Genomic DNA, 14,195 nt, shown 5'->3' with positions numbered 1-14,195 from the left:
GCCTCTGTCAGGTGCCTTTAGGGTGTGCTCGGAGAATGTGCCGGGCTGGGGTCAGACCTAGGGCTTGTTTTCTAAACCCAGGAAGAAGAACCTTAGGCGGAACAGGCTTAGAGCTTTGGGAACTCAACCTCGCAGTGTTTGGCTTCTCAAGGGAGGCACCAGGGCAAGGTGTGAGGACCCAGGAAATGCGTGTTTTTAACAACAATCCAGGGAGGGGAGGATTTTATTTTTCATTGTGCAAGCCTTCTAAAGTATTTTCATCATTTGCCAAGACCATGTGATTGTAACAAAAAGAGACTGGCTTACTATTATGAACCATGAAAAAATCAGTTCTTTTCCTTTTCTCACCTAATTTCTGTCAGGTCAGATTTTTAGCTTTGGTGGATGTCAGAAGAAAAATTTATCTCACAGAGAAAGGGGCAGAGTTTTCCCGTGAGAAGACTTTTCTCCTCCTTTGTCTATGCATCATCTAGTAGTTGGCGATAGCCTTGCCAGAGTGGGACATGAGATGGGGCGATTAGCTAAATGAGAATCCCTGGGATGTGACCACGCTGGGAGCTAGAGCTCAGGCTCTACACACTGGGGGACACTGAATGGGGGGGCTGGGGGACACTGAATGGCCCAGGTGGTCATAAGGTGGTCAGTCTGTCATCTGAGTTGAGGAGGAAAAATGTATGGGACGGTGTACAGTGTAGGAATGGTCATGCCCTGCGGTGGCCCTGAAGAAACGGTATGAAGTCTGGTGAGCCATTAGGTTATTTCACAAGTACGGACATGTATAGGTGGGTACTCACTGAGAAGCTGATCAAGTGTATGGCCTGGGCAGGATGGCCTAGCAACAGTTGAAAGCTGGTAGAGTCATGTACCTCAAAGCATTGGCAGGAGCCCTGCTCCAGAGCACAGACCACCGACTGGAAATCATAGCTGTGCCTGTAACATCACCCTGAGCAGCTGTTCTATCTCCCACCACACTGGGTCCCAGATGTGGGGCTGAGTTCCAAATTACCCAATTTGGGAACACAGTAGTTACCCTTAAAAGAGAGGGAATTGTTGGGTCAATTCGTATAAATATTGATTATATCTTAATCTCAGTGTTACTTGTTTCAGCAAAACAAAACCCAGTCTCAGGTAGCTCTGTGAGTTGTCTAATTGTCCAAGTCTTTTTTTCAGGGTCTCAGAATAATGTTCCCTGGACATTCTGTTTCTCTATCCTTTCTCTCAGGATTTACTGGCATCAGCCATCATCTTACTTCTGATTTGTCATTTTTTTTCCTATCCCAGCTCAGCATTAGTGTGGGTGTTGGGGAGATCCCGCATCCCAATCTCTGTTCATTCTTCCAACAGGGATCCCTGATCTTGGTACAAACAGAAAGAATAGTGCCTTAAGTGGGCCACTGCCCTAAATACAGCAGCCTCCTGATTTATTTACAGAGAACACTGATTTCATCAAGTTGTAACCATCATCCACAATTGACAAGCTTAAAAAAATTCCACACATCACAATGGTTTTGTATTGCATTTAATTGGTGTTTGCTGTTCATGACAGTATGGTTTTGTTCTTTTTAGACACTTTACTTCTAGAATCTACAGTTTTCTTCAATTGGCAGCCCATACTGATGCTGTGACTGGATCATTGCTGTTTGCCATGGTAAGACCTGCGGCCATCAGAAATGCAGGATGCTCCTGACTACTTCCACATAGTGGCTATCTGGGGGTGGCTGCCTCTGACTCCCAGGCTGCAGGAACTTCTTAATTGTAGGGATGTTACTGATTCTTGTTTTAAATGCCTGAGAGGAGAACCAGAACATTAGAGCCTCAATGACAGTCACGGTCTATAACAGAACTTTGTCATGGGAGGATGGTATTTAGACTGTCAGCTTACAGAGCCCAGTTGAATCTGAGTTAATCCCTCAACACCTGTTTGCTGGATGTTCCCGGGAAGGTAATACAATGGCTGGTGTGCTTAGTGTGAATTAAATAATCTTATTTAAAAATCATTGTCACAAGTAGGTGGCACATAATAAAAACTCTAAAAAATTCATATTATTTGACCTACTGATTCCTGTTCTAGGAATTTATTAAAAGGATGAGCAAAGAAATAATATTAAAAATGTTGGCACAGTGAAAAATTGGAAATAATCTATGTTTCCAAGAAAGAACACTGGTTATACAAACTATGGTATGCCCCTACAAGATATATAAGCCAGTAATTTAAAATGATATATATAAAAAGAAAGAGGAAGTTTCCTGTATTAACTGATTAGCTGAATTAATGAATGAAAGAAAGAAAGAAAGAAAGAAAGAAAGAAAGAAAGAAAGAAAGAAAGTCAACCGGCCCGCCCCAAGCAGAACAGAATATATTTGCTGTTTTGTATAAGAAAACCAGGGGTGATGGGGCACCTGGGTGGCTCAGTGGTTGAGCATCTGCCTTTGGCTCAGGTCATGATCCTGGGATCCTGGGATGAGTCCTGCATCAGGCTCCCCACAGGGAGCCTGCTTCTCCCTCTGCCTATGTCTCTGCCTCTCTGTGTGTCTCTCATGGATAAATAAATAAAATCTTAAAAAAAAAAAGAAAGAGAGAAGGAAAGTAAGTAAGTAAGAAAGCCAGCCAGTCAGGGGTGAAGAAGAGAGAAAAAGAGATATTCATATTTGTTTGTATCTGCAAAAATAGGAACACTGGAAGGGTACACAGGAAACCAATAAAAGTGATTATAGGGGCAGGAAGATGGGAGGTTGGTGGTGGCAATGAGCTTTCGTAATTTATGCCCTTTTTATATAGTTATAGTTATTCAAAAAGATGTGACTATTATCTAATGAAAATAAAATAAAATGATATTGCAGAGGAATATTTGTTGACATATCAAAACATTCATGATAATTTTTTAAATGTTAAAAGCAAGCCACAAAATATTTAGTATGATCTTATTTCGGGGGAAAAATGTAAAATAATAGATCAGAGAGTCTAATGTGGTGGCATCTGGCTGGTTAGGTCTTTTCTTTTTTTATTTCATACAACGCCTAATGTAAAGACCTGAACTTTCATTTCTTTTGTAGTAAGAAAAAATACTGTTCTTAAACTACAAAACCTATGGTCACCTCTTTGATAAAATGTTTCTAAGGAAATGGGACAGAGGCCAGCTCCAGTCTTGCACTGGCAGGATCCAGAAAGAGAGGTCTAAGGATGGGCTGAGCAGCAAGGGATAAGCAAGCAGTGATACCTAAGCAGAAGCCCTGAACAATGGAGGGACATTGTGGGGTGTCCCTGGCATCAGGTACACTAAAGTGGGGCAGAGTTGTCTGGCAGGCGCTCTGAAGGGAAACGACAAAAACAGATTTGCCAGTGTCATCACTTCATCAGGAAAAAAATGCTAAAAAAAAAATGCTTTTTTTTCTAAAAAAAAAAAAAAAGAAAGCATTAAATATTTATGCTAGAAACCAAAATAACCCATCATAAGAGATTATTCCTGTTCTAGGAATTTATTAAAAGGGTGAGCAAAGAAATAATGTTAAAAATGTTGGCACACCGAAAAACTGGGAATATCCTATGTTTCCAAGAAAAGAAAACTGGTTATATAAACTATGGTACGTCCCTACAAAACATATAAGCCAGTAATTTTAAGGGTTTCTCCCATCATTAAGGTTTATTTCCTAATTATCCTGTAGTGCAAGTAGGAAAAAATTACCAAAATAAATTAAATAGTGATTTTTAAAAATCTTCTTTTGAAATTGACCTGGAAATGCATTTTGTTTTACTCTTTGTTTCTATTCACTTTTTCTTGGGCTTTGTGTGGCTTTTAACACCCTACCTGTAGCAGACGGAAGTCGGAAAGAACAGAAGCATTGAGTTCTTCCACCATTAAAATCGCTTCCAACAGTTGTATGTCTGCCCAACTGAACTTGTTGCCAACGAGAAAATCCTGTCCGTGGTCTTTCAAAATCTACAGAAAGAGAAATAACAAAGAATATCAAATAAAAGTAAAGACTATTTTGCGTGGCTTAGCACTTATAAAAGCAGGGAGTCTTCTGTACAGATCAAGTTCACTAGAGAAATCCTTTGCTTAATAATCTCCAAGACCGCTGGAAAGGATCAGATGCAACCAACTCTTCTTAAACACTCTTAGATATTGCTGTACATTGGCACAATCTTGTTGGAAACCTGCCAGTGATTTATCAAGACATTTTGGGTAGTGAAGCGCTGGAACAGAGCTCTCTCTTAAAAGCCTATAGCTGGTTAAGTAAAACTGTACCCAGCAGCCCAGGAGACGCAAAGGTCATGACCTTGATTGGTTAGAACGAGGCTACTGTACCGCAGGTAGAAGGCAGTATGATAAACCTCATTTAACATTATGACTCAAATAATCCTACCAGCTTTTTATTTTATTTGTTTGTTGTTTTAAAGACTTTATTTATTTATTTATGAGACACAGAGAGAGAGAGAGGCAGAGACACAGTCAGAGGGAGAAGCAGGCTCCATGCAGGGAGCCCGACGTGGGCCTCGATCCCGGGTCTCCAGGACCACGCCCCGGGCTGCAGGCCTACCAGTTTTTTATTTTTTTATTTTTTATTTATTTATGATAGTCACACAGAGAGAGAGAAAGAGAGAGAGAGAGGGAGGCAGAGACACAGGCAGAGGGAGAAGCAGGCTCCATGCAGGGAGCCCGACGTGGGCCTCGATCCCGGGTCTCCAGGACCACGCCCCGGGCTGCAGGCCTACCAGTTTTTTATTTTTTATTTATTTATGATAGTCACAGAGAGAGAGAGAGAGAGAGAGAGAGAGGGAGGCAGAGACACAGGCAGAGGGAGAAGCAGGCTCGATGCAGGGAGCCCACGTGGGCCTCGATCCTGATGCCGGGTCTCCAGGTCCAGCCCCGGGCTGCGGGCCTACCAGTTTTTTAAACGGAAGGCATTTCAGCGACACTCTGCATCGCTCCCTAATAAGGAACCGGACTGTCTGATACTGCGGGGCACTGGCCAAACTCTTCACTGTAGCCTAATCCGTAGTAAATCACTGCTTCCCAAGACTAAGACTGAGCAGAAATCCCAGAGAATTCTTCACGTACCTCCCCCTGCTAACCAGTCTCGCACCATGGCCCACGCTGCCCTCCAAGTTGGGAATGTATTTCCAGGTGTATTTCGAGGACATTCGTACCTAGCACGCCTCCAAAATGACTTCGGAAAAGTCGTAAATTTAAAAGACCTTGTTTGGGATCCCTGGGTGGCGCAGCGGTTTGGCGCCTGCCTTTGGCCCAGGGCGCGATCCTGGAGACCCGGGATCGAATCCCACGTCGGGCTCCCAGTGCATGGAGCCTGCTTCTCCCTCTGCCTTTGTCTCTGCCTCTCTCTCTCTCTCTGTGACTATCATAAATAAATAAAAAAATTAAAAAAAAAAAATAAAAAAAAAATAAAAGACCTTGTTTGTTGGATCGGGGCGTGATTGAGCCTCCAGGATTAAAGGGAAAGAAATACCCATGATACGTACGATGCGAAGGTAAGGAGGGGGTGCCCTGGGCTGCTGCTGGCTTATTTTTCAAATCAGAACAGAAATGTTTCCGAGCAATGCATCCTTTCAGTGCTTGGTAGGGGCCCCGCCTAACTGCCTTACGGCCTCCGTTTTGGGGCTCTCGCTAAAGCTCGCGTCCGCCGCAGCGGCCACTCCCGGAACAACCGTCCGTCTCAGCCACCGGAAGCCAGGCCGGGATCCTGCGACCCGCCGAGCGCCGCGGCCACGCGCAGGGCTCGCGCGGGCCTCTCGGTTCTCCTCCCTCCCTGCGGGGGGGCGGGGGCCTGGTGGGGGGGGTCGCTCGATGACGTCAGCCCCCCGCGCGTCCCAGGGTCTGCGCGCGCAGCGGCCGCCCCCCGGACCCGCCCACCGGGCCCGCCTCTCGCGAGAGCACCCGAACGTCCCCCCCTCGCGGCGATCCGAGCTGCGACCCTGCAGCCTACCTTCTCGAACACCGGGAAGTAACGAGTTTGGGCCTTCTGCACGACTACTGCAAGACTCTCCTCTTTTTCTGCCGGGGGTTTGAACGCAGCCAGCGCGATCATCAGCATGAGGTCCAGGGTGCCGTCCGCGTACATGTTGATCCTGACAAAACCGGCGCGTGACTCGCGTCCCCACGGACGCCTCTGACCTCGGGGCGGGGGGGGGGGGGGGTCCCGCCTCGCAGCCTCGCAGCCTCGCAGCCTCGCCGCCGCGACGGTGACGGGGAGACGGGGCGGATGACCCTGTACACCCCTTCCCGTGGGGTTCCGGCCCACGGGGGATGCTAGGACCTCGGGAAAGGCGCCCTGGGTCAAGGGATGTGTGAAAAAATTAGCAAGTGCTTGCCAGTGGAGATCTGCCGGAAGTAGATCCTTGTGGATTTAAAGACCCAACGGGATGAAGTTCACCTGAAGTGCGAAACCGTTAGTGCTGCGACCTTCGCTTCCCGAGGGAAGATACATAATGTGGCAGGTCTTCCCCTGACGGGGCAACCTTGTCAAGTCAAATACCTCGATTTCATTTTTTTTTTTTTCTTTTTTTTATGATAGTCACACAGAGAGAGAGGCAGAGACACAGGCAGAGGGAGAAGCAGGCTCCATGCACCGGGAGCCTGATGTGGGATTCGATCCCAGGTCTCCAGGACCGCGCCCTGGGCCAAAGGCAGGCGCCAAACCGCTGCGCCACCCAGGGATCCCTCGATTGCATTTTCTTAAATCTTTTTTTTTTTTTAATTTTTATTTATTTATGATAGTCACAGAGAGAGAGAGAGAGAGGCAGAGACATAGGCAGAGGGAGAAGCAGGCTCCAAGCAGGGAGGGAGTCGTACGCGGGACTCGATCCTGGGTCTCCAGGATCGCGCCCTGGGCCAAAGGCAGGCGCCAAACCGCTGCGCCACCCAGGGATCCCTCGATTGCATTTTCTAAAATTTTCCTTTCGTTGACAAACACAAAGGTTAAAAACTACTGGGGCACCCCGGTGGCTCAGTGGTTGAGCATCCGCCTTTGGCTCAGGGTGCGATCCTGGAGCCTGGGATCGAGTCCCGCGTCCGACTCCCTCCCTGCTTGGAGCCTGCTTCTCCCTCTGCCTGTGTCTCTGCCTCTCTCTCTCTCTGTGTCCCTCATGAATAAATAAATAAAATCTTAAAAAAAAAAAAAAAAAGATTGTGTGTCTGTGTATCCTCCACTGTATGCTAGTTGCCCAATAAATTTGGCTCAATGATCATCTTTGTCTTTTTAACATATATAAAAGCACAATTTACTTAATTGTCCTATCTGAATTATAAATCTTTTTTTTTTTTTACAGGTGAAATTGTTACCTAACTAGTCACCTTTAACCGTAAAAAAATAAGCACATTCATCCAAATAATGGGAAACAGCTTTTGCATGTTAGTACTGTTTACATTCTTATAAAAGGATCCTTTTCACACGCTGTTTGAAATTGCTTGTCTTGCCATGTACTTCTGGGACTGCAAGTCAGGATGACTCAGTTCATTTGAGAGTTGAAAAAGTTGGGGTATGCTTCTGGTTATGAATTTTGTTCATTCCTATGCTATACTCTTTCTCTTTTTTTCTTAAAATTTTATTTATTTATTCATCAGAGAAAGAGAGAGGCAGAGACACAGGCAGAGGGAGAAGCAGGCTCCATGCAGGGAGCCCAACGTGGGACTCGATCCGGGGACTCCAGGATCACACCCTGGGCCAAAGGCAGGCACTGAACCACTGAGCTACCCAGGGATCCCTATACTCTCTCTCCTAAACAGTTGAATTTGGACCTTTCTCCCACCATGTCTTCTATCTATATGTATGGACCATCTCAGTGTCCATGCTTATGGTGATGAGATTTTAGGGACCGTGGAAATGGCCCTTTGACCCCAAATCTAGATAAAACTTTTATAGTTGTAAGTCTGTCTTTGTTTTGTCTTTAGTTTGCTTATCTCCTGTAAAACTGAACCATTCCTGGGAGTAATAATCCAGCTATCTTCAGCCAGGCCTACCGTAGTGCCCAGCACAGGGTAGAGGCTTGTGGTATATTTGTGCAGAACAGTGAATATACATCTTCACCCTTCAGTAATTGTGACAAAACTCAACAGCTCCTTCCATCAATAGCTGGGGTCTGTTTTCTGGAATGATCTCATGACTTGCTTTCACTAATAGAATGAGGTGGAACTGATGACCAGTTCTGAGCCTAGAACTTAAGAGGCCTTGTGTGCTTTTACTCTCTCTCTTAGAACCTTCCCTAGCTGCCCCAAGAACAAGCTCGGCATGAGACAATGAGAGACACATGCCCCATGTGCCCCCCCTGCTCTGGTTGATACTTAACACCCAAAACCAGAATCTCCTGGCTGACTACTGATTGACCACAGAATACATGAGTGAGTCCAGCGAAGAGGAGTCAAGCCTGACCGAGATATGCCAACACCCACATGACCCATAGATTGATGAGCAGTTTATTACTGCTCATTCATTTATTATGAATGCTAATTTAAGTCACAGTGTTTCAAGGTGACATGTTACACAGCATTGTTTGTGGTAATAGATCATTGATACAATGCTCATTGTTTGTTTGCTGAGTCAGTCATTTCCACTTTCATGTAGAATAGTTTACCAGGTCATTTTATGAGACCGTATTTGGTAGGAGTGGGAGAGAAGATGAGAATGTTGAATGCATACCACCATGAGTAGTAAAAGGTTGTATATATATCCAGCTATGCACAAGGCATACAGGTATAGCAAGAGCATCTCCCCTTGTTCCCCCTTGCCTTCTCCCCCTAGTCTAGGCTGAAAGACTCTATGTTAACTGAGTCTCAGCTGGTGCAAGACTATAGAGCTTGGATAAGAGTCAAGTAACAATAAACACTGTGCTACCTGACTGTCTCCTTCAGGTCCTTCCCATACAAGTCATATTTGGCAGCAAGGTAGCTGAGGATGGCTCTAGTCTGCGTGAGCACCATTCCATCAATTTCAATCATAGGTACCTGGCCAAAAAGCAGGCGTCCATCTGTGGATTGAGCAAAGCAAAGTTAGATTACTCTCCTTTCATCGTTGTGGTAAGCCTGTAGGAGAGTTTCTTCTAGGAGCTGATGACCTTCTGCAAAAGGATTTTTATTTTTAATCTTTTTTATTTATGATAGTCACAGAGAGAGAGAGAGGAGGGCAGAGACATAGGCAGAGGGAGAAGCAGGCTCCATGCACCGGGAGCCCGATGTGGGATTTGATCCCGGGTCTCCAGGATCACACCCTGGGCCAAAAGCAGGCACTAAACCGCTGCACCACCCAGGGATCCCTGCAAAAGGATTTTTAAAACTCTCAGATCAAGAGCACAGGAAAAGATCTTTGAAATCATTTAGCTCATTCATATTATAGACTGTGGCATTGTGAAGGCCAAGGGAGCAAATGTGACTTGCTCAAGCTTACAGTCAGGAGACAGCTAAAGCCAAGTGGGCCTCCTGACTCTTAGCCAGTAGCTGTCTCTGCTGTCCCTCTCTAACTCCTATGCACAAGTAATAGTAATGCTCAGGAGGGTGTCTCAAGCACAAGAGCAGCATCACAGACTCAGGGAGGACTGGAGGATTTCATAGGCTATTAGGGAGGACTTCTTGCCAGAATGATCATGGAAGAGTCTCTGGAGATCCATTTCTTTTACTTATTCAATACATATGTACTGAATCCCTACCACATGTTAGTGACTGGCCTTGTTTGGGGTGGAGTAGGGCAGAAATAAAGAAGAAAGGAGCTTCAGGAATATTTGAGGTGATAAAGTTCCTAAACAAGAATTGGGAAAGGGGCTAGCCGGCCTTCTTCATTCAGTGAGATCTACTGGTATACCGCATCTGTGACCATAGAATTTATTTATTTATTTTTTAAAGATTTTTTATTTATTTATGATAGACATAGAGAGAGAGAGGCAGAGACACAGGCAGAGGGATAAGCAGGCTCCATGCCGGGAGCCTGATGTGGAACTCGATCCCTGGACTCCAGGATGGTGCCCTGGGCCAAAGGCAGGCGCTAAACCGCTGAGCCACCCAGGGATCCCCAGAATTTATTTTTATTTTATGGTAAGGAGATAGGATGCAGAGAACTTAGAAGCCTTCTGCAAAGTCATACAGTTTGTAAATGGCAGGTCTGCTGATTACTAGTTGAATGTTTCTCCGAAAAATAGTGTCAGTCTCATGGCTATTTCTCAGGAATGGTGGGAGCTTCCAGGTTTCCTTAGGTAAGGAAAGTAACATTGTGGTTATTAGAACTATGAAAATACTAGTCTTTTCTCTCTCTCTCTTTTTTTAAAATTTTTTTTAATTAATTTATTTTTTAATTTATTAATGAGAGAGAGAGAGAGAGAGGCAGAGACACAGGCAGAGGGAGAAGCAGGCTCCACGCAGGGAGCCCGATGTGGGACTCGATTCCTGGTCTCCAGGATCAGGCCCTGGGCTGAAGGCAGGGGCTAAACTGCTGAGCCACTGGGGCTGCCCTAGTCTTTTCTCAATGTGAGAAACTTTTCTAGGGAATTGTAAGGATGAAGGACTTCTTCGAATTTAATCAAATTTTGTTCTTTTCTATAGTCTTGGTTCTACAATTGTGACCTATTAAACAGTGTCTTTTAATCTGTTGAAACCACTAAGAAAGAATGGATATGAGCCATGAGCACTTCTTTTTTGCTCCCTCCCTTCCAACCCACTGGATCGTTATTTAACAATTCTTAAACGATTCTTTAACGGGATGATGAGTATTGAACCAATTAGCTGAGTCAAACCCATGCTTTCATCTCTAATTGAGGTCAAGGTCAGAGTCTACTTGATAAGCTTTTACGGATAAGGACACAATGCAGATGATAAATTTAGCCCTGTGACAGGGACACAGTGAGTACTCAATCAGCGTTAGCAGTCTTTTTTCTAATAGTTGTTACTCCAGAGTTCTGTATTCTATATTGAAATTAATATTTCCAGAAACAAATATTTATTTTTTCCAGTAAGAAAACATTGAATAAATCCAGGCTCACCCTTCTGCAACTTCTCATATTGTTCTGCTGTTTCAATAAATTCTTCTTCAAACTAGATAAAGGATAGAAACTTTGTTATAACTTTAATGTCCTGAGAGAGAGAGAGAGAGAGAGAAATATTCACAGTGTAAAATGCCCAGTGTCTTTCAGAATAAACATTTTAAAAGGAACCACAAAGTTGTCAATTTCCACACAGCTGAACATTCCCCCGTGTGTGTGTAGACTAGCTTAAATGGGCATGGGACTGGCAAAACCCTCTTGGGTTTTGCCTACTTATAGGATATCCTCAGCCCCATTCATATTTTCCCTTTTCTTCACCTTAGCTCTTTTTTTCTCTCCAAATTCTTGTCCTTTTCACCAACTTCCCCCAATGATTTCCCTTCTCTCATTCCTCTCTTCTCTCTCGTCTGTATCATTCTCCCTCCATATCAGGTCAAATTAAATTTCTCTTTGATGTTCATACATTCAATGAAAGAGATCCAAAGATCATTACCCGGGTGGTATCATCATCACTTATTGATGGAATCCCTACAGCTTTTATGGGTGAGAGTGACTTTTTTTGTTCCCTAAACTTTGAGATGGGGGTAGGATAAGGTGGACAAAACAAAGAAGGTCATGCATGAGTCTTGTTTTAAAGCAGATGGCATACAAATAGGGAAAAAGAAGTCACGCCTGCCTGAAACCAAACAATTCCAAAACACTTGTGCAAATCTATGGTAAAGTCAGTGGTTAAGGAATTCAGAATTAAGGAAGGATCCTGGTGGGGCAGACCTTTCCAAGGAGAGCTCAAGAGGAGACCAGACTGCAGCTGGGTGTAAGGTTCCAGTTGGCAGCCATGGATAGAACAAGACTGAGGTGCCAGGACAGAGCTGGAAAGACCACAGTTAATTGGTTCCAGTGAAGACAATGATCCAGTTGTGGGTCTCCTCTCTCTCCTTTGTCTTATGAGTCACCGTGACTTCTTAGGCCTCTATGAAGCTTCCAGAACATCTCCCCAGGCTTCCACCCTCCCAACCTTGCTTAAACCGAGGACTATGTTCTCTCCCTCAGCTCTTACAAAGAAAGATACATGGAAAAGGAAAGAGTGGTCTATCCTGAAAGCCCCATCCTAAATTTTGAAGGGGGAAGAGGACCACTTCGGTCTACCCAAATTGCCCTCCTTCCTTTTCCCAATCAGGAACCAACCTCCACTCCAGCTGCAGCCAGGAGCCAGCGGATTGACTCCATCCTGCCCCTGCCACGAAAGTAGTAGAGCTTGGGTTTGGTTGCCATGACTCCTGGCTCAGGGTTTTCTGAAGGGCAAAATAAGAAAAATAAGAAAAGCAAGAAAACAGTGATCACAGAATCAGGGTGGTGGTTATCTCCAGTGAGGAGAACGAGTGTTGTGATTGGAGAGGGGTGCAGGGGAGGAGGCTGGAGTGCTGCTAATATTATATCTTTTTTTAAAAGATTTTATTTATTTATTCATGAGAGACACAGAGAGAAAGAGAGAGAGAAGCAGAGACACAGGCAGAGGGAGAAGCAGGCTCCTCACAGGGAGCCTGATACAAGACTTGATCCCAGGACCCCGGGATCACACTCTGAGCCAGAGGCAGATGCTCAACCACTGAGCCACCAAGGCGTCCAGACCTGCACCCTTTTAAAAAAGAGTATAGAACTATGTGACCATACCTGATAGCACTTTCTGCCTCACCATGGCAAGGGCCACAGTGACCATTATCTTGGTGACCCCTTCCGGTCTCACAGGATTATTGAACGTGCTTTGAGAATACTAAGCTCTATACCAATTTAGAGGACTGCTAGGTCTGCTTTTCTCACATTTCCCTCTCTCTCCCCGTAGGTAACGATGCATGCTTCATGGAAACAGCAAAAAAAAAAAAAAAAAAAAGCCAAGTCCCTGGTCCAGTCAGTGCACACGGTGCTGTGGCTGGGAGGTTGTTTAGCTCAGGGTGACACACGGATCTCATAGAGACCCACGGCTTCTCAACACAGCACTCAACATGGTCCTTTGCCCACTAAGCCCCAAACTGCCAAGTAACCTGTCCTAACTGGGATTCTGCTTGAGGATGCTTCTTGTGCTAACAAAATTCATAAGGAAGTTAAAAAACCATAACAGTAGCTCGGTTTATGATAAAAACATTTGACTGGGAATACCTATAACAATATGACAATAAGGTCACTCACTCAGGTTCATAAAATCTTACAGGTGTTTTGAAGCAATGTTACCCACAACCACTCTATTTTCTTATATATTGGATTTATAGTTTAACTCTTGGAAAAGTTGAATTCCTTTCCTCTTTCTTTTTTTAATATGGAATGCTTCACAAATGTGTGTGTCATCATTGCATGGGGACATGCTAATCTCTGTATTGTCCCAATTTTAGTGTATGTGCTGCCAAAGCCACACTAATTACTTCCTTGTGGTCTTGTCATCCCTAGGTACTATTTATGTCGGGTTGTTTTCAAGATTCATTACTTTTAAGTTGCCTCTTTAGCTATTGGGTGTTGAGAGTTTCAGGAGCTTCCTAAAACCCCACTACTTTATTGTCTTGGGAGACACAATGATTAAGAAGGCACCCACATTCCCTGATTAGAGAAATTTGTTTGGATCTAGTAATTCACTTAGAATGAATCTTATGATAAAAATCAGTGACGAGAAAATATGACAAGAAGGAGAAGGGAAATGGTAGCTTCTTGTTAGCCTCTCCCCAACGAAAAAATTCTTGAATTCTCTGGTCTCCTACAAGGTCCCACATATGATGGTTAAGGAGCAAATGTAAGTGCTGTTAAAAGTCAGAAGGAGGAGCCCATAGCAGTTCCCAACATGCAACAGGCACAGCAGGATGCGCATGCCTGGTGGGTTCTAGTGCTAGAGAAACTCACATCCTCATGGGCCATGTTTCAGGGACTGACCAGGTGTCAGGAAGGCTGCAAGGCAGACAACTACAAAATATTTAACAGCAGCAAACTCTGGGTGATTGACAAATAATTCAAGCCCTCACTCCAAGAACCCTTTCCAGGTCTCTGTTCATCCTGCTACCTTCAGACAAAAATAAAGCAACACTGGTGAAATTAAATAATCACTCCATCTTGAGGAGCTCCACAGAGTTCCAGCCAAGCTGACCCCTCTCCACTGGCTCTGAGAGACAGGGATGAAGCTGTGGATCTGGATGGGGCTCAGATTAATTCCTGTTGTTCTGTGTTCCTGAAACCTTCA

General features: G+C 44.7%; 1 protein-coding gene, 1 long non-coding RNA gene and 1 pseudogene across 4 annotated transcripts in view; 1 reads left to right on the top strand and 2 right to left on the bottom strand.

The window, feature by feature from the left end:
* Window positions 1-14,195, bottom strand: part of LOC144317371 (glutathione S-transferase A4-like) — a 59,258-nt gene that overhangs the window by 37,833 nt on the left and 7,230 nt on the right. The window contains exons 2-7 of one of the 2 annotated variants that reach the window (XM_077903668.1): window positions 12,164-12,270; window positions 10,979-11,030; window positions 8,848-8,980; window positions 5,944-6,085; window positions 3,807-3,938; window positions 1,504-1,787 (exon numbers count right to left, since the gene is read on the bottom strand). In XM_077903668.1, coding sequence (XP_077759794.1) covers window positions 1,665-1,787; window positions 3,807-3,938; window positions 5,944-6,085; window positions 8,848-8,980; window positions 10,979-11,030; window positions 12,164-12,250 — 669 coding nt within the window. In that variant the 5' untranslated portion in view covers window positions 12,251-12,270 and the 3' untranslated portion in view covers window positions 1,504-1,664. Of the gene's footprint in view, window positions 1-1,503; window positions 1,788-3,806; window positions 3,939-5,943; window positions 6,086-8,847; window positions 8,981-10,978; window positions 11,031-12,163; window positions 12,271-14,195 lie in introns of those variants that run through there. The other variant, XM_077903669.1, reaches the window with a different exon arrangement.
* On the top strand, window positions 5,411-7,884 carry LOC144317373 (uncharacterized). Of its 2 annotated transcripts, none has more exons than XR_013383335.1 (2): window positions 5,411-7,367; window positions 7,581-7,884. It is a non-coding gene; the product is annotated as an uncharacterized LOC144317373 (long non-coding RNA). The 2 variants fall into 2 exon arrangements; XR_013383336.1 differs by having other exon boundaries at window positions 5,411-7,495.
* Window positions 13,284-13,383, bottom strand: LOC144317918 (U6 spliceosomal RNA; annotated as a pseudogene).

Source organism: Canis aureus, chromosome 7, assembly GCF_053574225.1.
Source record: "Canis aureus isolate CA01 chromosome 7, VMU_Caureus_v.1.0, whole genome shotgun sequence".
In the NCBI taxonomy this organism is placed as follows: Eukaryota; Metazoa; Chordata; class Mammalia; order Carnivora; family Canidae; genus Canis; species Canis aureus.
The sequence above is the reverse complement of the archived record's forward strand: the minus strand, read 5'-3'. Positions and strand labels throughout refer to the sequence as shown.